The following is a 21,828-nucleotide window of genomic DNA, read 5'->3' on the forward strand; positions in this document are numbered from 1 at the left end:
CCTAGTGGTCCAAATCGGTCCAAAACCGCTAAAATCTGTTGCAGACGAGCCCATGCTCCGAAACTACTGGACCGATTTCGATGAAACCTTCACCATTAGACGCGCCGTGGTCTGAAACGGTGCCGTTTTTGATAATTTTTTGATTGGTCCACCCTGAGTGGTCCAAATCGGTCCAAAACCCCTAAAATATGTTGCAGACGAGCCCATGCTCCGAAACTACTGGGCCGATTTCGACGAAACCTTCACCATTCGACGCACCGTGGTGTAAAACGGTGCCGTTTTTGATAATTTTTTGATTGGTCCACCCTAAGTGGTCCAAATCGGTCCAAAACCGCTAAGATCTGTTGCAGACGAGCCCATGCTCCGAAACTACTGGGCCGATTTCGATGAAACCTTCACCATTCGACGCACCGTGGTGTAAAACGGTGCCGTTTTCGATAATTTTTTATTGGTTCACCCTAAGTGGTCCAAATCGGTCCAAAACCGCTATGATCTGTTGCAGACGAGCCCATGCTCCGAAACTACTGGGCCGATTTCGATGAAACCTTCACCATTCGACGCACCGTGGTGTAAAACGGTGCCGTTTTCGATAATTTTTTATTGGTTCACCCTACGTGGTCCAAATCGGTCCAAAACCGCTAAGATCTGTTGCAGACGAGCCCATGCTCCGAAACTACTGGGCCGATTTCGATGAAACCTTCACCATTCGACGCACCGTGGTGTAAAACGGTGCCGCTTTTGGATAATTTTTTATTGGTTCACCCTAAGTGGTCCAAATCGGTCCAAAACCCCTAAAAACTGTTGCAGACGAGCCCATGTTCCGAAACTACTGGACCGATTTGGATGAAACCTTCACCATTCGACGCGCTGTGGTCTGTAACGGTGCCGCTTATGGATAATTTTTTGATTGGTCCACCCTAAGTGGTCTAAATCGGTTCAAGTACAGCCCAAAAATACGTTTTCATGTAGTCAACCGATGAGCTGGTTTCCGCAGCGCGGAGGTGCCCCAGGCCCAATTAGCATGCATTTTTGCTCTAGTTTGGAAAGCAAAATGCATGACAATGGGTTTGGGGCACCTCTGTGCTGCAGAAATCTATCCGGACTCTGACAAAGTACAAACGGGTTTTAGGCATTTTGGACCGATTTCGACCCCTTAGAGTGGACCAATCAAAAAATTATCAAAAACGGCACCGTTTCAGACCACGGCGCGTCTAATGGTGAAGGTTTCATCGAAATCGGTCCAGTAGTTTCGGAGCATGGGCTCGTCTGCAACAGATTTTAGGGGTTTTGGACCGATTTGGACCACTTAGGGTGGACCAATCGAAAAATTATCAAAAACGGCACCGTTTCAGACCACGCCGCGTCTAATAGTGAAGGTTTCATCGAAATCGGTCCAGTAGTTTCGGAGCATGGGCTCGTCTGCAACAGATTTTAGGGGTTTTGGACCGATTTGGACCACTAAGGGTGGACCAATCAAAAAATTATCATAAACGGCACCGTTTCAGACCACGGCGCGTCTAATGGTGAAGGTTTCATCGAAATCGGTCCAGTAGTTTCGGAGCATGGGCTCGTCTGCAACAGATTTTAGGGGTTTTGGACCGATTTGGACCACTTAGGGTGGACCAATCAAAAAATTATCAAAAACGGCACCGTTTCAGACCACGGCGCGTCTAATGGTGAAGGTTTCATCGAAATCGGTCCAGTAGTTTCGGAGCATGGGCTCGTCTGCAACAGATTTTAGCGGTTTTGGACCGATTTGGACCACTAAGGGTGGACCAATCAAAAAATTATCAAAAACGGCACCGTTTCAGACCACGGCGCGTCTAATGGTGAAGGTTTCATCGAAATCGGTCCAGTAGTTTCGGAGCATGGGCTCGTCTGCAACAGATTTTAGGGGTTTTGGACCGATTTGGACCACTTAGGGTGGACCAATCAAAAAATTATCAAAAACGGCACCGTTTCAGACCACGGCGCGTCTAATGGTGAAGGTTTCATCGAAATCGGTCCAGTAGTTTCGGAGCATGGGCTCGTCTGCAACAGATTTTAGGGGTTTTGGACCGATTTGGACCACTAAGGGTGGACCAATCAAAAAATTATCCAAAACGGCACCGTTTCACACCACGGCGCGTCTAATGGTGAAGGTTTCATCGAAATCGGTCCAGTAGTTTCGGAGCATGGGCTCGTCTGCAACAGATTTTAGGGGTTTTGGACCGATTTGGACCACTTAGGGTGGACCAATCAAAAAATTATCAAAAACGGCACCGTTTCAGACCACGGCGCGTCTAATGGTGAAGGTTTCATCGAAATCGGTCCAGTAGTTTCGGAGCATGGGCTCGTCTGCAACATATTTTAGCGGTTTTGGACCGATTTGGACCACTTAGGGTGGACCAATCAAAAAATTATCAAAAACGGCACCGTTTCAGACCACGGCGCGTCTAATGGTGAAGGTTTCATTGAAATCGGTCCAGTAGTTTCGGAGCATGGGCTCGTCTGCAACATATTTTAGCGGTTTTGGACCGATTTGGACCACTTAGGGTGGACCAATCAAAAAATTATCCAAAACGGCACCGTTTCAGACCACGGCGCGTCTAATGGTGAAGGTTTCATCGAAATCGGTCCAGTAGTTTCGGAGCATGGGCTCGTCTGCTTTTAAGGGGGTGTATGGTTCTGGACCATTTTGGTCCGATTGGTCCAGTCAGAGTGAACCAATCGCCAAAAAACGAAAAACGGCACCTATATAAGTTCCCTGCTATTGAATGGTGAAAGAATTATCAAAATCGGTCCAGTAGTTACTGAGCATGGGCTCGTCTGCTAATCTCGTCTGCTTTTTAGACACTCCCCTTGTAAACGCGAACGGGCAGGTGTGCGGAGAGGGCCAATATTTCTATTTACGCCTCTTAGTCCACGGGTATCTTGAATGGATGATTTTCTCGTAAATTTGGAAGCTCTGGTAGCTTTGAAAGCTAACAAATAATGTATCAGCAGTGATATATCGGATATATCCAAGCATTGCGATTGGGACGAAGCGAAGCCGCGACATTCTGATTCGAAACGTGAGCTTGTTGCTTGTTGCTTGGTCCATGAAAAATGCATGCTTGATTGTGGTTGATGCTGCTTATCGGTCACTCTTGCCATTCAAATCTCATTATTCTTAGGTATATGATATATCTCGCCTCTGCCTAAGGTATGGGTGACTGGGTCAATTAGCATGACACCCGATTTGCAATTCCACGATGACCTACATCGGAGCGGAATGCCCACATGTTTCACCGGGGAAAGGGCGCGGAATCATTTCTTGCTGATTCTGATCTCATGCACGACGGTGGGTCACCGCGACCCTCCCAAATGTCAAATGACCCAGACTCCCAAGCAGGGCTGCGGAGTCGGAGTCGGAGTCGGTCGGAGTCGACAGTTCTGAGTCGAAGTTGGAGTCGGAGTCACCGAAAATCCATCGACTCCGCAGCCCTGCTCCCAAAGTATGAGCAAGGGCTGGCGGCTGCTCTCAACCCTATGCTATTAGCCAAACAGGAGCATATGGCTGAGACCAAGGCCCTAAAACATAGCTGAGACTAGAGGACTTGAGAGGAGTCAGTCGCCAGTCACTCGTCCCTTCGGTCAGGCTTTGGCGCTTATCTAGGTAAAATGCCTACACAGTTACAGGCGGCGGAACGGGGAGGGCACCGGGGCACCTGATTTAGGCATGTTAACATTAGCCCTATGGGCGTTGCATGGAAAGAATGGGACCAAAAGTCGGCAGTGCCCCCCCCCCCCCAATTGAAGGTGTTCCGCCGCTACTGTAGGTATATTAATAAAAATATAATTAAAAATAGGTTAACTAGATCCCACAGGCGCGTCATGACCGGAAGGCAAACGCTTGCCATCTTCGGTGGGAAAATAACCACAAATAGGTATATCTCGCGATCAGCCGGCTGCCCACTAGAGGTGGCAAAATGTGGACCCGAGGACCCGGTCCAAAGAACCAGTCTGGACCCATATGGGTCCAGACCGGTTCCTGGAAATTTGCTGACGGGTCCAACCGGGTCCTACCATAAACTATACATCTTGCGCACCACACACTATTGCAAAATATTAAGCGAATGAAGTGAATGTTTCTTTGCACACAGTAGCTCATGAGTATTCCCAGTGGGAAATAGGCTGTTTTACATGATGCAACTAATGATACCTACAAGTAGTTTGTATTAATTGACTTTTGGGGAACGGGTCCAACTGGTTCCGCGATTCCAACTAAGACCGGGTCCGACTGGTTCCAGAAATGTCCAGCCGGGTCTGGTTCGAGTCTGGTTCCCAAAATTTTCATCTTTTGCCACCTCTACTGCCCATGCCGCGGACGGCCTTCAGGGGATCACCTTCCAGGGATGGGATCATCTTCCGGGGGATCTATGGGATCACCAGGGAGCCTGGACCGGGCTGGAAGGTCTGGAGATGGCAAAGGCTGATTAGGTATTGATAGTGAGTGAGCAATAGACATTTTATAGGTACCTACATATGTAGTTATTTAGCTAGGCCCTCCGAACAAATTTATATGACCAGGTAATTCTGTTTCCCGCAACGGACAGATGATCGTGAGATATTATCTTACATGACATAGGATAGCAATAGCATAGGACCAACCAACAGTTATATGCAGATAGGATAGGATATGATAGGATGCAAAACCTATTACCTACCTAATAGGATATGAAAGGACACATACCTACCGTGTGACCGTATCCGGATGAGTAACCGGATGGTGAACATGACTGTGAGCGTAGTTGGAGCGGTGCAATTGTGAAATGTTACTGTATGATTATAATGGTTGGTGCCTAGTGTTTAACAAATTCCATTACATACAGTTCTCTGATAAGCGTGATCGGAGATGAGAAAAATGACTGTGTACAAACTATATCAAAATATATTAAAAACGCATTATACAGTGTGCACATGGATAAAACAAAACATCGCCCTAGTGCGCGGCGCTATCGGCTAGGGCCTCCCTTCCTAGAAGTACCGTCTATTCCTCATAGGCGGCCGTTTTCGCGACGTTGGACCTGTAGACGGGTCCGTTGCGGTACGAGGCCGGCACCTTGGCCACCGGCTTGTAGTCGCGGATGGGGCCCTGTTTGCGACCGGTCGGCTGCACCTCGTACTCGCTCGGCTCCGGGTAGGTCGCCTCGCCCTCGTAGGACACCTCGGCGTTGAAGCCGCCCGACTCGTCGACCGTGTACTTGACGGTCTGGATGCGGCCGTCGGGCAGCGCCACCGTGTAGAAGCCGGTGGTCTGGGTACCGTCGCTGTTCTCGTTGGCGGCGTACTCGGCGCCCGTCTCGGCGTTGCGGACGGCGTAGTCGAAGGCGTACGGAGACGGCCGGTACTGGTACTCCTCGACCTCGTAGTCACTGCTGCCGACCGGCGTCTTGAAGCCGCCCGGGGAGACGCTGTAGCCGCCCCTGCCGCCGGACTGCGGCCGTCCGGAGCCCTCCGGGCGCACCTTCTGGTCGGCGGCGACCACCGCCAGCAGGCAGACAGCGATAAAGGCCTTCATGGTCGGACTGTAAGCTGCTGCCGGGACTGAGCTGAAGCTGGAACTGTGCTGATGTCAGCGACGGCAGCAGCTTATATCGGCGACTATCGTGATCACGAACCCAAACACTAAACGTGATTAGGAACTGCTGGGCAGGTACTAGGAAGTTTGTCAACTCATGCCGGGCGGCGGTGGCAAAAACACAATTAGAAAACCACACCCTCCCGCAGCGCCGGGTCTGCCCGATCGGGCTGTGACGGATGTAGACGGACCGATCGACAGCAGTTGAACTTCTGTCCACTTTCACACCGGCGCCGGTTTTACGTCATGGCGTTGCGCGGCTGACGGACAACTCCCGTGTCCAGTCTGAGCACCAGCGGTGGGCGTAGCTGCACTTTCGTTCGGTGTGGGCTCGTGGGGACGCTGGGTGGTTCCGGCGCTGCCACTTTTTGTTCGTATTTACGGTGCTCACTGCTTAGTTCCCGTACCCCGTTCCCCGGTGCGGCGGTCAGAACATAGCGCGTGCCAGTAGCTGCGTGCACAGTACACAGAGGGACCGATGACGTATATACGCGCAATACCTACCAAGCATGCGTGAACTATGCGTAAACTCGCCATGACTGAGTGCCATGTCGGAACGAGAACTTTGAAATGCTTAAAATCTTGTTCACGGCAAAATTTCGTGACCGAGTCGTGAACTAAGCGTAAACTGTTCGTGAAATTGTCGTGAACTCGTGTAGATGCGGTAGGATGCGTGCCAGTGCGTGATAATGCGCGCCATGCTACGATTGTCACGAACTGCCACGAATAGGTCCAAGGGCGGATCCAGCAAATAGTTTATGAGTAGACTGTAGATTACGCATATTACGAATAGTTTGCACGTGGCAGGAGCAGTTCCCGATGAGTTCACGAGCAGTTGACAACGATTTCACGGGTAATTCACGACTTCTGCCGATAGTGGCTCTCGCGTCGGTGCGGTGTTTGCCATTCCAAATGACTAAACTGGGCATCATACTGTCAAAATCGTTTATTTCTGGTCAAAGATTTCCTGACCAACATTTTTTGTCTTTCTTCGAGGTGGGGCAGAGTTTTTCGTCAATGACTGCCGATCAAATTGAACCAGAGAGTCGGTAACGTCGCCAATTGACTTGGAAAGACCTACCGAATCGAAAGATATGCGATATGACTTTTTCGACTACCTTCGTGACCTGAGTGGCTCTAACATGACCTTCACCTGAGGTCAGCACCTTGAGTTGACCTCACCCAAACAGTCAATTCTGAGGGCACCTAAACGGATGTTTTAAAGTGATATTAAATTTTGCGCGACGCCTTAGATTTATTAGTTCACGAGTTATATGACAGCTTATCCAGGACGCCAAACTCGGTTGAATTTGAATTTGCTGACTTGACCTTGAAATTTGGTGTAGAAATGCCTAAGAGGTTTTTCCTAATGATTTTTGTCGACCCTCCAAACGCCGGCTTACTGTTTGTTGTTACGTGGCCTATCATATAAGTGGAGTTTGGGAGGAGCACGAAAACTCCCCCTCTCCTTCCGCCCAGGAAATTACGATCGGATCAGCGTCATGGCTCGCATTAAACATGGTGATTATTGATAAGTCAATTCAAACTTAGTTATACCTATTTGTGACAAAGGTTAATGCGCCTATATCAAAAGCTTCCCAGTCCCCAGGCTTTTAACCCGCGCACCGACAGGGGGTGCGGTTAACCGCCTCCTCCCGAGGGTTTTTGCGAATAGCGGGAAAACCGCGCCGCGAAATTTAGCATGACTTTACTCTTATCAATTTTACATATTGTGTGCAAGTTTGAACATCCTAACTTTTAAGGTCAGGTCACCAGGTCAACCGCGCCCCCGGCCAACCGCCCCCCCCCCCTGTCGGTTCTAAGTTGGCGCAGACCCCCGTCGGTGCACGGGCTAAGAGCTGCAGCATGACAAAAATGGCGCGGGTATTAATGACTAACTTTCTAGCACTTTCGCTCTTCTAAGCTTCCTTCCCTTCTGCGTTTTAAAGGCTCTGGAGACTCTCAAGACCTTGGATGCGGTACACGGTTGGTGCCATCAGAGGTGATTCGCAGAGGAAGCAGCGGCGATGGCGGTGTTAAAAATGCAAACGACGATGAGGCGCGGGCTGCCCATGTCTAGCCATCGGCGACAGTCATGCCAGGAGGCCAGCTAGCGTCCAAACCCACCCTACCATCTACATCGGGGAATGAGGCCACCCGGCGCCCAAGGGCATCGTTTGCCACTCCGAGGCCAAGTCTGTCATGCCTCAGCGTTCACTGTTCAGGTCCACTTACCTAACTTGGATAACGTGCTGCAGAAGCTGTGTGAAACCGTGAAGCGCTTTCGGGGAGCTCGTCGCCTACGGGATCCCGGAACCGTTTGTTTGTTTGTTTGTTTGTTTTGTTGGGTTAGGCCCTTTCGGTCTGACGAGACCATTTCAGGGCCGGAAGGATGATAGGATATAGGGGGAGACATTGGTCTGGGCAAGCACCCTAGTGAGTCACCGGGGCTGAGCCCGTCCAGAGGACAGGCCACCCAGCCCCAAGGTACCTACTCAGTGTACTCACTGCACCCGGCTACGGGGTGCGCTCCCTCGGGAGCAGCGGTGCCGCTCCAAAGGAGCAGCCCGCATGGGATAAAGTTGCCTGTCCAGCCCGGAGGGGGTTGCGGCGTGGAGGAGAAGGATTGCTGTATCCTGAGGATAGAAGCATGGAACGGTGTGAACCGTTGGCTCCAATGTCAAGTCGTCTCCCGATGCCAGGTGGTGGACGGTGCCGGTGGTCCTGGCCGGATCACGTCACCTATCCACCACCTAAAGCATAGCCAGGGGCATGGCCCCTAGCGCTGTTTTCTTGTCGAGAGGCTGGTGTCGGCGGATAGGACGGCTTCCGCGAGCTGGCGCCGCCAGCACTCTTATCTCCTCCCCAGCGGCACGGGTGCAGTGCGGTAGCGGGAGCTGGTGACTGTGGGTCCGTCACCCCCTGGTCGTACAACACCCTGGCTCGGGGCTTCTCGAGACTGGAAACGTATGACTACAAGGCGGACGGCGTCCACCGTGGCCCACTTTCCTACCGCACAATCCACGCTCCGATGGAGGAGGTAGTAACAGCAGCAGAGCTATTGCCGACGGCCCTAACTATTATACCTCCTAGGAATCAACGCATCGGTGATCGGAATGTAACGTAGTAAACGATAATAGGCAACACCCAAATGACGATCAAGTGATGATGACCGCAGATATCCACGCTGAAATGAGCGTCCCAGTAACCCAGTGGGCCTGCGGGATGGTGCGTTTCACATAGAGGTGGCGAGCGACTCCACCAACTGATTGGCCGCTCGGTCTGTTTTGTTATTTACTATTTGTGTTTACTGTGCTTGAGTGTCACTGTTTGATTTGCAGCCAAGATTTCAACTGTGTATTTTAATATTTAGTTTTTTTAATGTTTAATATCTTATGTAATTAATTGGTCGTTTATTTAAGTTGTTTGAATCATTATTTGAATCTATGTCATTGTTTTCGTTCAAAAATAAAATTATTTGCAAAATCATGTTTTCCATGAGTGTCATTCATCTTTTTTTCCGATTCCTAACCCGACACTTGAATCCTCGTCACACTGGTTGAGCGGCCACCATCAGAAGCTCCATAGTCCATTCCCTCACTCCGCTGCTGCTGGTTCTTCTTCTTCTTGGCTGCTTCTTCTTGTTCTTCTGTCCAGCGATGTGCGGCAGGCCGATCATCGGGCCTCCCTCTGCTGAAGGAGGCCAGTCCGTCGCATGAACCGGACGACAGCATCCGGTGTTCGCACCGAGCCGATGAGCTAACGGATGTAAAGCGGCTGTGAGTGCGACGATACCTCCACCCAGCTTTAGCTGAGCTGCGATTGTTGAGAGACATGCGACAGGTGCGGTGGCATGCCACTCGTTCAACACAAATTACCTATTTATAGTCACCGTGAAATTACCCTTGTGACAGGGGGACATAAATGCCCCCTCAATGTGTTATCGAACAGACCGCACTGCCCTGGTCCGGGTTATAAGGGGGCTATTGCCCTCAATCTCTCCCCCATAGACACCAGTGGCTAGAATTACCGTTAGGCATCAGCTAGATGATGCCGGCCCGATTGGCTATCTATTTTTATGTGATCTGAATTTCACACTTATTTTTTATTTTGTCCTGACGTTTTACAATTTCGATATATTTTTGTCCTCTTTCCTTTGCTTCTCTTTTAGCAGATCGCAGGCATCGCTGCATAGTGAAGTTGAAAGCGTAAGGGAGACGGACAAAAATGTTGATGTAGTTACCAGCGATCAGCAGATGCATAGGTGGCGGAACGGGGGGGGGGCACCGTGCCCCCTTTGATTTTGGCATTTTAACGTTAGCGCTATGGGCGTTGCTTGGAAAGAATGGGACCAAAAGTCGGCAGTTCCCCCCCCCCCCTCCTTAATTGAAGGTGTTCCGCCGCTACTGAGCAGATACGATTTCTCAGCCGAGTGCCGCCTGCCTACCAGTTTGTCGGGCGGCCGTCGTCCACCGCTGCTCACGCGCTAGGTAGACTGTGCCGCCGCACAGCGGAGTACATCTGACAGCCTATCTCCCAGTGTGGTCCGAGCTCGAGAAACGAAAAGGGACATCATCGGTTGTGTTTCGAGAAGGGGACACATGCGGCATTGTTTTGCATCCTTCAACACCCGTTACCTGTCTCAGCTACTTACTGTTGATGCTTTCTTCAGTCACGCTTTTGCATTTTCAAGAGTCAAGATAGTCTATATTCAGCAATCAACCGAGATTCATCCCGCGTAGACTCGGGGAAACCTGCATGGACCGCCTTGAAATTTACACATGAAAGAGGTCTTATTGCAGAAAAGAACGTTACGGGAAGCATTCGGTGGCGCTCCTAGCCGTCCTTCCTTGAGAGGCTAACAAATGTCTATCACGGGTCCCGATTTTGACAGAATGATTTTTCCAGTGCACGGAAGGTCATGGCCCTTCCAGTTGAGCTAGAACTAAATAGCGTCGTTTTTCGGACATTGCACGCTGTCGTCGTCAACCGAGGTCATATATTCATTAGCGGTCTGCTGGAAAAATCTAGCGACCATCGGATGACGTGTTTTCGACCCCACCTAATGCCTTTTCTGATTTTATAGGCCTGTGTTTTTCACATTACCCCTACATGACCTTCGGCCATCGCCTGACCTTTTAAATATCTAATTGACCGAAAACTGAATAGCTTGAGGTGGGGTGAGTGGTTTCCTGCTATTTTCAGCGCTTTTCCACAATTCTGTGGATCACAGTTTCTTCTGCAAATTTGAGAATCGGGACCTTTTTAGCCTCTCCAGGCCAAATGGTTGAGAGTTCCCCCATTTTTTTTTCGGCCAGGATTCTATACCACATAGGCTCAGTGATGACCAGGTTTCAAGTCGAGCAGGTATCGCTAACTTGGGCTGAAGCTGGCTTGACCACTGCCCGTGATATGTGTGGTGCATTCCATTTTCTTGTGATTAGAAACGTGCGAACATGTGAAAAGACGTTTCTCCTACGATTATGATAAGACCAAGGTCACGTTAGGGTCGGGTCAAGGTCGTTGACCCGTAATGCATTAAAGGGACCCTCCCACCTTAACATTAGTTTTGAGTTGAGATAGCCAAGTTTGCGGCCAGGCTCAGAAACCACCATTTATCCTGGTCGCAACCGCCGCAGCTTTATGGTGTTCAAGAAATTTCTTCCCTTTACTTGCAGGGTGGGACCAGCGTGGTCCCTATCTCTTAACCATTACGGGAATCTGATGACGTCATCAGGCTTTCGAACGTCCGTTAAATGTTTGACTAAAACGTTTTGTAGCACGCGGTGGTATATGCTGCGTTGCGCGCAACAAATGCCGCACTTTTAAATAAAGTCGCTAGGAACAGCGGAGATCCCAAAAAGTAAACAAAAGTAAAAGTCTAATATATTGAAAACCGGTGAATATTTTTCGGTGAAATTTGGTAGATATTCGTTTTCGCTCTTTCTGAACCGAGTGACATCACTTTCATGCCAATTCATAAACTTTTTTGAAGGTGGGAGGGTCCCTTTAAGTGACGCTTCAAAAGCCACAACTTCGTTGGACATTTTTCGGTAACTGGCTTATAATTTAGAATTCATTTTAGCTAAAAAAAAACTACTTTTGAACCCGTGTAGCACGTGAAGCTATCAGTCGTACCAAACATTGGCTCATTAGCGTCAGCATTCAAAACATTAACTTTGATCTGCAGACATATGCGTCGGTCAATGAACTATTATGACGGTCACTTCCTGCTCAGTTTCAACAGTCGTTAAACAAAACTTCACCGTCACAACCAGTCCCTGTTGATCAGCTGGTGACCGGGCCGGCTGTCCCGCACCCAACCCGAGCTGACCCGCTGGTGGTATAAAACCGGCCCCGGTCAGCGGGCCGGTATCACTCGCCGCTGCACCGCTACCGTCCCGGCAGTCCGCACCCCACCTCCAGTCATGAGGGCCCTGGTCGCTGTGTGTCTGCTGGCGGTGGCCGCCGCCGACCAGACTGCCTCGGCGTCAGCCGGCGCTCCTCCCGCCACCGGCCGAACCTACCAGGCGGCACCGGTGCGGCTGCCGGCCGGCGCCGGCCGCGCCGCCGCCCCGGCCGACCCTCGCTCTGGTTACCGGGTCTCCCCGGGTGGCTTCAAGACTCCGGTGGGTGTGGGTGGTATTCAGCCCGAGTACCACTACCAGCCGTCGCCCTACGCGTTCGACTACGCCGTCAACAACTACGACTCCGGCGCCCAGTATTCGGCCAACGAGAACAGCGACGGCAAGCAGACCACCGGCTTCTACAAGGTGGCTCTGCCCGACGGCCGCATCCAGACCGTCAAGTACACAGTGGATGACTTCGGCGGCTTCAACGCCGAGGTGTCCTACGAGGGCGAGGCGCGCTACCCGGAGCCGAGCGAGTACAACGTGCCAATCAACGCCGGCTACAAGTCGGGTCCGCCTGTAGGATACAAGCCAGTGGCCAAGGCGCCGGTGACCTACAAGGCTCCGACATATAACGCGCCGCCCATCTACAAGACCAACAAGGCGCCCGAGGTCACATTCGCTCAGGCGGCGCCGCCGGCGAAGTAGAGGATAGTGTGGGGTGCTGAGGGGAAGGGCCCGGCGGTGGTCGAGGGGTGCTGTGATGAGTTTTGTTTTGTCCCGGTGAGTGCTTTCAATAAACAGTGTGTTGGAGATGATTATCCATTGTGCAATTTTTTAGAAGATTTTGAGATGATCATTTGAAATGTTCGCACAAATAAAACGTGGACATGAAAAACAATGACAGTAAAGATGCACTCAGACTGGATTCGTAAGTTTAGCGGAGTCCATCACCTTACTACTTTACTAGTCAGTCATGACTGGAGCATAACGGTCCCGTCTAATCTAACCGCTACCGACCCGGACCCTGAGAGACCGAGCCGTGTCCTGACCGCCAATCGGCCACCGGAACCCTCCCAAGGTCCATTCAACTAGTCCCCTTGGGAACGGTCCCTACCAAAAGCGACCCATTGCGAATCGGGCACTGAGTTTCTTTATAGTAGTTTTATTTACCTCCAAGCAGTTACCAGACCGGGCGCTTATACCTTTAAGACCTAAAGTTGACCGTGCCGGGTGCCCTGCATCCGATCAAGCTCCCTTATTTGACTCCTGCTTCTGCCGGTTGGCGGCTGCCTCATAAGTCTAAAGTCTTAATTAAGAACGGAGATGTATCTAACGCCTTGATCAATAAGCATTGGCGTATATGTAACTGAAATGACTTACAGGCTTAGGTATGTACGTATATGGCACTTCCTGTCCACTGCATTAGCTCAGACCTCTAAGATCATGAGGGTTCAAGAACTCTGCTATAACAAGTGAATTTATAACAAGTGAATTTTAACCCTCGCCTGTGTGCGGCTTTTTCCAGCGCCTCTAACGTGTGTGTGTGTGGGGGGGGGGGGGGGGGTGCAGGGGTCGGTTAGACCCAGTGCCGTTCGGCCCCTGATCGAGCTTAGAGCTGTTAATGACCCAAAAGTCGGGAAAATCGGGACCTGCTAGAACTTCGTAAAGTGAAGCTGTTGTTTTTTCGGGGTGCTGATCACGAATTTCATGCTAGGTTTGATCACATATTGATATCTTCATGCATTGTCAGGTAGGTCAATTACATGGATGCTAATCGCTAAAATCGAAATTATCTCCAAAAACTACCTATAGAAACATGTAAAACTCGAAAAGGTGAACCAAGGTCATCAAAGGCAGGGGTGTAATTTTATATCTCTTTGTGGGGGCAGATGCACCCACAATCCTGAAATATGCCCCCACAATGATGAAAATGCACCCACAAGTCTTTTACAAGGCTGCAAGCGTCCTTTCGAGAGCACGGCGCCCTTCGCATGCTCTAACGGCGTCCTCCTGACCGTCTCGCGTTTCTGGATAACATAGCGTTTTATCGCTCAGCGCCCTTCTGGGAGAATGGCGCCCTTTTGACAGCACTGCGCCATTCTCATGGTCTAACGGCGCCCTCCTGACCGTCTCGCGCCCTTATACCTCTGTCCACCGTGCATCCCTGGACTGTTAGGCGCCCTCCTGGCCTCTCAGCGCCCCTGGACCACATGGCGTTTTCAATCACTCGGCGCCCTTCTGGGAGGATGGCGCCCTTTTCATGGTCTCACAGCGCCCTCGTAACCGTCTGGCGCCCCTACGTCCCCACCAACTTAGCATTACTGAATGTACGGCGCCCTTCTGATCTCTCTGCGCCCCTGGATCATATAGCAGTTTTAATCACCTGGCGCCCTACTGGGAATCACGGTGCCCTCGTAACCTTCTGGCGTCCCTTCCCTTCGGACCCAAAAACTTAGCACTACGGACTGTTCGGTGTTAATTAACTCGCGACCGCCTGGGGGGGGGGGGTCGGATCCGACCCCCCTCCGTTTTTCTTGAATAACTCATGAACCGCCTACGCTTCAACTTGAAACTTAACATACCTTCTCCCCCATCAATTTGACGTCTCCTGTGTAATTTTTAAGAAACTTTTTCCAAAAATGTTTGAGATACCTATATCGATTTTAGTGATGTAACTACATGGCGTTTTCAGTCAAAAAGTGGTAAATGTTTTTAAAAATCGCCAAAAATTAAGGTTTAAAGCAAATTGCAAATTAAGGACATGAATAGACGCAGCTCAACGAGTTCTTTAAAATGGCTATCTCGGATTTTCCATATAATACGTTGTTCACCCCTAAAAATTCAAAAAACTATAGTTTTTGGAAAACAGCTAATAAAATCCAAAATTTTGGGAATTTCCAAAAAAACGGAAAACATGTTATAGAGCTCTATTAGAACATAAGATGTCCCAAATTTCAACTTTCTATCTTGATTTTTGACCCCTAAATTGTAAAAAATAGCTCCAACATGCATAGGGCATGGTGACGTCATAAGCAGTTTCGTGAATTAGAGGCACTGCTGAACATCGCATGTAAAAACAAATGGCACCACTAGTTTCCTGGGACAAAGCTCGTCTAGAAAGGTGTATTTTTATGTCAAAAATAAAAAGGAATAGACGTACCAGTAAAACGTCAGTAAAAGACAAACTCTGCGCTGCAGCGAACTGCGGGGGACGCCGTACACTCTGGCTGCCTGGAGCGTCGTCACAGGGTATATTGAGTGAAGGGTAGGACGAACTTTGGTAGGAATTTCTAGTATAACTACTAGAAAACCTACTATATGTGGTCGGGACTAGCAAAAAGTTAGTTCAAACTAGAATATGGTAGCGTTTACTGCCAGAGAATAGCAAGTGGTTATTTTTCATACTCCTGATAACCAAAAATAAAAAGTTGAAAAATTGACTTTTCTTGGCCCTCGTTTAGTTATGTATGGTATAAACGATTTTTTATGCTTTCAATGCACACTTATCACCAGCACAGTGACTTGGGGTTACATATAACCATTACCATCGGATTCGGCGTGAAAAATAAGCCATAAAACATGTGTCGCACGCCCATGTAGCAGAAAGTAAAAACCGTGACCTTTCGTGACCTGACCTGACCTTGACCCGTACTTAGTATGACCCCTATACGCACATGGTACCTTCACTAGGTCTTGGAGGTCATTTTTGGTGAGTTTCGAGCAGCAGCTATCGATTCCGCTGTCCGTAAGCCTAATCATGCAAAACCCAAGAATTTGACCTTTGACCTGACCTTGACCCGAACGTTGACCTCAATCTTAAAATCTTAAGAGTGCTTTGGGAAGGTCTCGTAGAGACCTTTCGAACGCCGCCTCGCGGGGCTCGATACGACCATTGGTTCTCGAGATAATAGGGGGGGGGGTCGAATCCGACCCCCCCCCCAGGCTGTCGTGGGTACGGAAAAAGCCCAGGCGGTGCCGGGTTAACTGGATGGCGCCCCTCTACCTTTTTTTTGACGCCCTTCCGGTCACTTTACACTTTTAAACGTGTATTTGCTTAGCCAGCCATGTCACTTGAAGCGCCCTTTGGCTAGCAATGTTATCAAATTCGGTGTTAGTTTAGGCTTCCACATAAAGAATATCCATTGCGCCCCAAAGCGGCCTGGCGCCCCTACAGCTGGGCACCCACAATCATTTTAGGAAAATTACGCACCTGATCAAAGGTCAGTGACCTTGACCTGACCTTCACGTGACCTTGACACCCACCATAATGCATGGAGCCAACATCATTTCATATGATGAGAACGTTTACAATCACAAAAAAAAATTGGAAACGCGTGGATAATGTGAGCTGACATATGCGTCGTATCACGATTCCGGCCAAACATGGTCTCGAGAAATAGGTTACAAGTCAAGTCAAAGGTCATTTGGGTCAGGGTCATGAAATTTTCAGGTTAGATGTAAAATTGATCAACTCGAGGGTACTTATAGGTACTCTCATAGGCGGCGGAACGGGGAGGGCACCGGGACACCGCACCCCCTTTGCTTTTGGCATTTTAACATTAGCCCTATGGGCGTTGCATGGAAAGAATGGGACCAAAAGTCGGCAGCCCCCCCCCCCCCCTTAATTGAGGGTGTTCCGCCGCTACTGTAGGTACTTACAGTCAGGGGCGCAGCAAGGAAAAAAATTCGGGGGGGGGGGGCTAGAATTGGTGGGGGCGCCAATTTCGGCTCAGGAGGGCGCCAGTTTCGGGTCAGGAGGGCGCCAGTTTCGGGTCAGGAGGGCGCCAATTTCGGCTCAGGAGGACGCTGTCATTGCCGAGCAAGGACGACAAAATGTACACTCGTTTTTCCCTTATACATGGTCATTGGTCACGCGACCTTATTCCACTCAAACTACGGTTTATTCTAGGTATTACAGATGAAAACTGCTTTTACATTCTACGTATTTCAAACGGAAGCGAGTCGCGGCAGTCTTGCAGGCAAACACAAACGGGCTGCGAATGTCTGCATTACTGGTGTATTTTTCGACCCCATGGCTCAGTTCCTTCGTCCTTCGGCTCAAATTCAGGTCTCAAATTCTGGTGTCAAGCGTCGTCTGGCTTACGGCCGACCCAAAAAGGGCGATAGTGGTAAGTGAATGAGTTGAATGAAAGTGAATAAGATGAGTGAATAGTTTGCCGGTCGGGCCAATGGCACTGACGTGATCGATGGATGTTTGCCGAACTAGATGCAGTGAGCTTCAAATTAAGGAGCTGGAAACGTTGTACCTAATGCCTTCATTTTCCGGAAATTGTTCTATTTCTAGTTGGCGCCGAAATCACATTGGTTCGTTCCCTAACGCTTTTCTAATTGTAAATAGTTGTAAAAACTGCATGTTTTACGTGCAAGGTTATATTTGTTATTACGCGAAGCAAAATTTTGAACAAGACTTTAAACAAAATGAGTTTAAACTGAACTTGGTTTGCTCTCACACTCACCTTCTCTCAAGCTCAAGCTTCTACGGGCAATTCACAAAATATGACGGATCATGGAAAACCATAATACACATCTAAACGCATCGCACAATGATCAGAACTTACCACGGTCAGTAAACAACATAGGTAACGTGAAGAGGGCGCTGACAGGTCCGGAGTGTATGGTAAGAAGAACGATAATCGGTGAGTAGGGAGGGCACTGCAATGTGAGGAGGGCGCAGGTCAGGATGGCGCTTTACGGTGAAAAGGGCGCTGACAGGTCAGGAGGACGATGTGAGGAGAGCGCCAGCAGGTCAGGAGAACGCTGTATGGTGATGAGGGCGCTATACATTGCGAAAGGCGCCGACTGGTCAGGAGGGCGCTGAACGCGAAGATTTCGCCGACAGGCGAGGAGGGCGCTGACAGGTGAGGAGGGCACTGCACGGTGATGACTAGGGCTGCGACAGATCTGGAGGGCGCTACGCGAGGAGGGCGCCAAGTCAGCAGGGCGCTGTATGGTGGGGAGAGCGCCGGCAGGTCAGGAGGGCGCCGTATAGTGAGGATGATACTATACGATGAGGAGGGCACTATACGAATGAAGAGGGCGCTGACAAGTCAGGAGGGCACTGCTTAACCCGGCAGTTGCTGGGGTATTTCGCCACCCACCGTTTGCTGGGGGAGGGGGGGGGGGGCGTTAAACGCTCCCAGCCGATAACTCGAGAACCAATAGGCGCAGCGAAACGCACGAGGCGGCAAACGAAAGAACGCGACGAGACGCTTCAGATGAGTACTTTAAAAGTGAATTTTGAGGTCACAGGTCAGGTCAAGGTCAGGTCAAACACCTGAAATCGGGCTTTCAGTAGCATGGACTTCAGGACTTCGCAATGGGCGCCTCTCGTCATAAACTCTGTCAAAACGGTGCACAATCCACCATATAAGGCCTACAAGAGTGTCAACTCTATGCAGGGGTCAGTCAAGCATAGGTCAGGGTCAAGGTCAGGTCAACCGGGCAGGCACATATCCCCGAAAATAAAGACTGATATTCGCAGCCTGTGACACATGTTTTAAGGGTAATTTGGGGCGTAGAACACGATGGTGACATTCATTTTATCATATGTGTACGTGTTTGCCTAAAAAAGCTCAATTTAAGAAATGCATGTATTATGGTCGTGAAGCAGTCACGAGAAAGTGCCAAGATTCAGTTCAAGATTTTGGAAAATGCGGAACGATAATCAATAATCGAAGATAGCCATTTGGTTGTTCATGGTATTAGCAGTTTAATGGCGTTTACGGCATGTCTGTATGTCTATTCTGTGATTTTATATGATTTTTTGAACATATGCCGTTTTTGGTCGAAAACTCAGAAATCATGACGTCACTAAAACCACGATATCTCAAAAATTTTCCGACCGATTTTTTTGAAACATTGTCACAATAAACTTCAATCAATTCCCTACAGGTACCCAAAATTTGGCGCGCCTGCGGCGTGCCGTTTTTATGCTGTGGCCCGGCGAAAAAAGTGGGGGCGTTTAACGCCCCCCCCCCCCAGCAACTCGCGGGTTAAAGAGGAGGGCGCGGACAGGTGAGGAAGGCGATGTACGGTCAGGAGGCTGCCTACAGCTCAGGAGGGCCCTCTACGGTGAAAAGGGCACCGACTTGTCAGGAGGGTGCTAAACGGAGAGGGCGCCGGTCGGGAGGGCGTTGTATGGTTAGGAGGCCGCTATACAGTGAGGAGGCCGGCGACAGGTCAGGAGGGCGCTGTACGGTGATGAGGGCGCTATAATACGATAAGGAGGGCGCTGACAGGTCAGGAGGGCGCCGACAAGTGTGGAGGGCGCAGACAGATCAGGAGGATGCTGTGTGTGTGGTAAGGACCATTAGGGCGCCGACTGGTCAGCCCGGAGGGCGCCGAATGTGAAAAGGGCACCGATAGACCATAAGAGCGCTGAATGGCGAGAAGGGCGCCGACAGATCAGAGGGGCGCTGAACAGACAGAAGGGCGCTGAAGATGAGGAGGGCGCTAGATGTTCAGGAGACTGGGGGCGGATATCCGGCAGTTCAGGATTGTGGGTGCATCTTCAACCACAAAGGGATATAAAATTGTAAACCTGGGCGTCAGTGCCGCATGGTGTACCGCAATGGCTTACCGTCGAGGGCGCCTAGAGTGCTGGACATTAAAAAGGGGATCGAAGAAGGCGCCATCCAGGCAGTGGCGGCGGATTCGATTTTGGCGTGGGGGGGGGGGCAAGATCCCAGTCGAGGGGACATACCCCCAAAAAAGTGTCCAAAATCCAAAAACTCCTCGGATTTCGATTCCTTACGGATCTACTGCTGAACAGTATAAAGCACACAAAAAATCCTGATAAAAGTGTTATTATTAGGAAACATAAGGTACGTTTTGTCTATTTCGGGCGATGCAGGAGCCAGGGGAGGGAGAGTAAATATTTGCTTTAAATGCCCGCCCCCTGGATCCGCCAGTGGACGATGTAACGCTTTTCGTATTGCTGCATGATTAGAAAAAAAGCTCCAATGGGAAAAGTTGTGCTATAAGTTAACCCGATCGCATATTAGATGTTGAAGAACGGTTCCAAACCTTTTGAAGTAGGCGAGCGCTATTCTTCAATGAGGTAACTCGTTACCATTTCCTCTGTTCATTTTACGTTCGATTTCCGTTTAACCTTCCTAGCTCACAGCGGGAGGAAACCGCTCAAACATTCAGAGACAGTCGGTCTCATCTAAACCTATTGGGACAGCGATCCGCCAGAAACCCTCCCCAAATCGCCAACTAAGCTCACCGAGACGGGCTGTCTCGATGGGTTTATACAGTTAGCCTACAGCAAGGCTTAACTAAGGCCCAAACGCTCGTCAAGCTGGGAACGGAGGGCTGAGGTGAGGGAGCGTGGCGGTGGGATGGGGTGAAGGAACGGTGGACTGGAACGAGAATCCAGAAGCTCTGGGTAGGGCGTTTCTTTATTAGGGCTTTAGGGTGCGCTGACTGCGGTAAGGTCCAAATTATCACACCAAATTTTGTCACGCCATATACCGGTTCAGGCACTCGAGAATCAGCGGCCAGTGATATCTGCAAAGACGAAGCATTTCCAACCCAGCTTCAGCCTGGTGTCAGGGTGCCTCAGGTGGCTTTAATTACAGTTGCACATACCAAACGACCTCAGTGCAGCCAGTCTGTGGCCGAAACCATTCGGAACAGACTTCAACAAAAAGTGAGACAAGGTTAGTGCTATCAATAAGTGCCATATATAGACTTGGGCCCCGTTAGCTTGACCAACTGGAAGGTGGTAGTTATCGGACGCTGCGGGGCATACTCATTTTTCCAAAATGCCTCAGATTTTGCTTTCGTGTTCATAGGCGGCGGAACGGGGAGGGCACCGGGGCACCGTGCCCCCCTTTGATTTTGGCGTTTTAACGTTAGCCCTATGGGCGTTGCATGGAAAGAATGGGACCAAAAGTCGGCAGTGCCCCCCCCCCCTCCCTTAATTGAAGGTGTTCCGCCGCTACTGTTCGTGTTTGATGCTCTTTATTCTATAGTCAGCCTTTAGACAGAGGGGGGCCCACTAATGATCAGTGCCCTAACCCTCAAAAGTTTCCAACATTAATTTTTACTTTTTTAATAGTGAAAACTGAAATAAAGCGGATACTGAACTGTGAACATCCAGTTTTTACACTGGCCCCACACAAGCCTCCGAATGCCCAAAGCATATCTCTGATGACTGGCCTTTGGGTGTCATACCATACCGTGCATTGGTCAATGTCGACAATGTGTACTTATGACCTCGGCGTTTACCATTTTATGCGCTGGAAACTGTTGCGCTCGAAAAAAATCAGGGGAGTGGCTTATTATGAGCGCTCATCAGTCCTAACTACCCGCAAGCGAATGGCTAGCCCTTCCGTCTCCGCTCGCTTGCGATTTGGCATTTATGTAGGTACAAAATAGAGGCAAACGACCACTGAAGGTATGAGTTGCGTTGCGTCTCTTGCACACATCTATAAATCGAATCTGAAAAGACAAAAAAAAAAAGATATAAAGCGGAAATGGTTAGCATTTACACGTATTCAAAAGGCACCGTTGGACAAACTGTAGGAGCGCATAGCTGCAGTATCAGGTTATGGAAATTTTCCTCATGTTTAGGGCACAAATTATGGAGGGGCAAGAATATACGTTTGCCCCTCCTCCAAAAGTTTCTTAGGGAACGATGCCTCCTCTGCCACCCCGTATCCGTCGCCCCTGTAAGCGGTCACTGAAGGCCTGGGTTGCCACTGCGTCACGTTGACGCTTATAATGCCTCCAAAACTAGGTTGAAGAGAGGAAAACTTCAACTGAACGTGAACGCTTGCCATTTAAGAAAGGCAACGTATGATAAAGTATATGGGCATCTGGTTACATCTTCAGATGATCGAACAG

General features: G+C 49.8%; 2 protein-coding genes across 2 annotated transcripts; one reads left to right on the forward strand and one right to left on the reverse strand.

The window, feature by feature from the left end:
- Positions 1–5,011: 5,011 nt before the first annotated feature.
- LOC122382108 (cuticle protein 7-like) lies at positions 5,012–5,542 on the reverse strand. The gene has a single exon (XM_043367055.1). It carries the CDS (start codon positions 5,540–5,542, stop codon positions 5,012–5,014), a length of 531 nt encoding a protein of 176 aa, XP_043222990.1.
- A 6,488-nt stretch (positions 5,543–12,030) lies between these two features.
- Positions 12,031–12,660, forward strand: LOC122382109 (cuticle protein 7-like). The gene has a single exon (XM_043367056.1). It carries the CDS (start codon positions 12,031–12,033, stop codon positions 12,658–12,660), a length of 630 nt encoding a protein of 209 aa, XP_043222991.1.
- Positions 12,661–21,828: the final 9,168 nt, after the last annotated feature.

Source organism: Amphibalanus amphitrite, unplaced genomic scaffold (genome assembly GCF_019059575.1).
Source record: "Amphibalanus amphitrite isolate SeventyFive unplaced genomic scaffold, NRLGWU_Aamphi_draft 000133F_arrow, whole genome shotgun sequence".
Classification (NCBI taxonomy): Eukaryota; Metazoa; Arthropoda; class Thecostraca; order Balanomorpha; family Balanidae; genus Amphibalanus; species Amphibalanus amphitrite.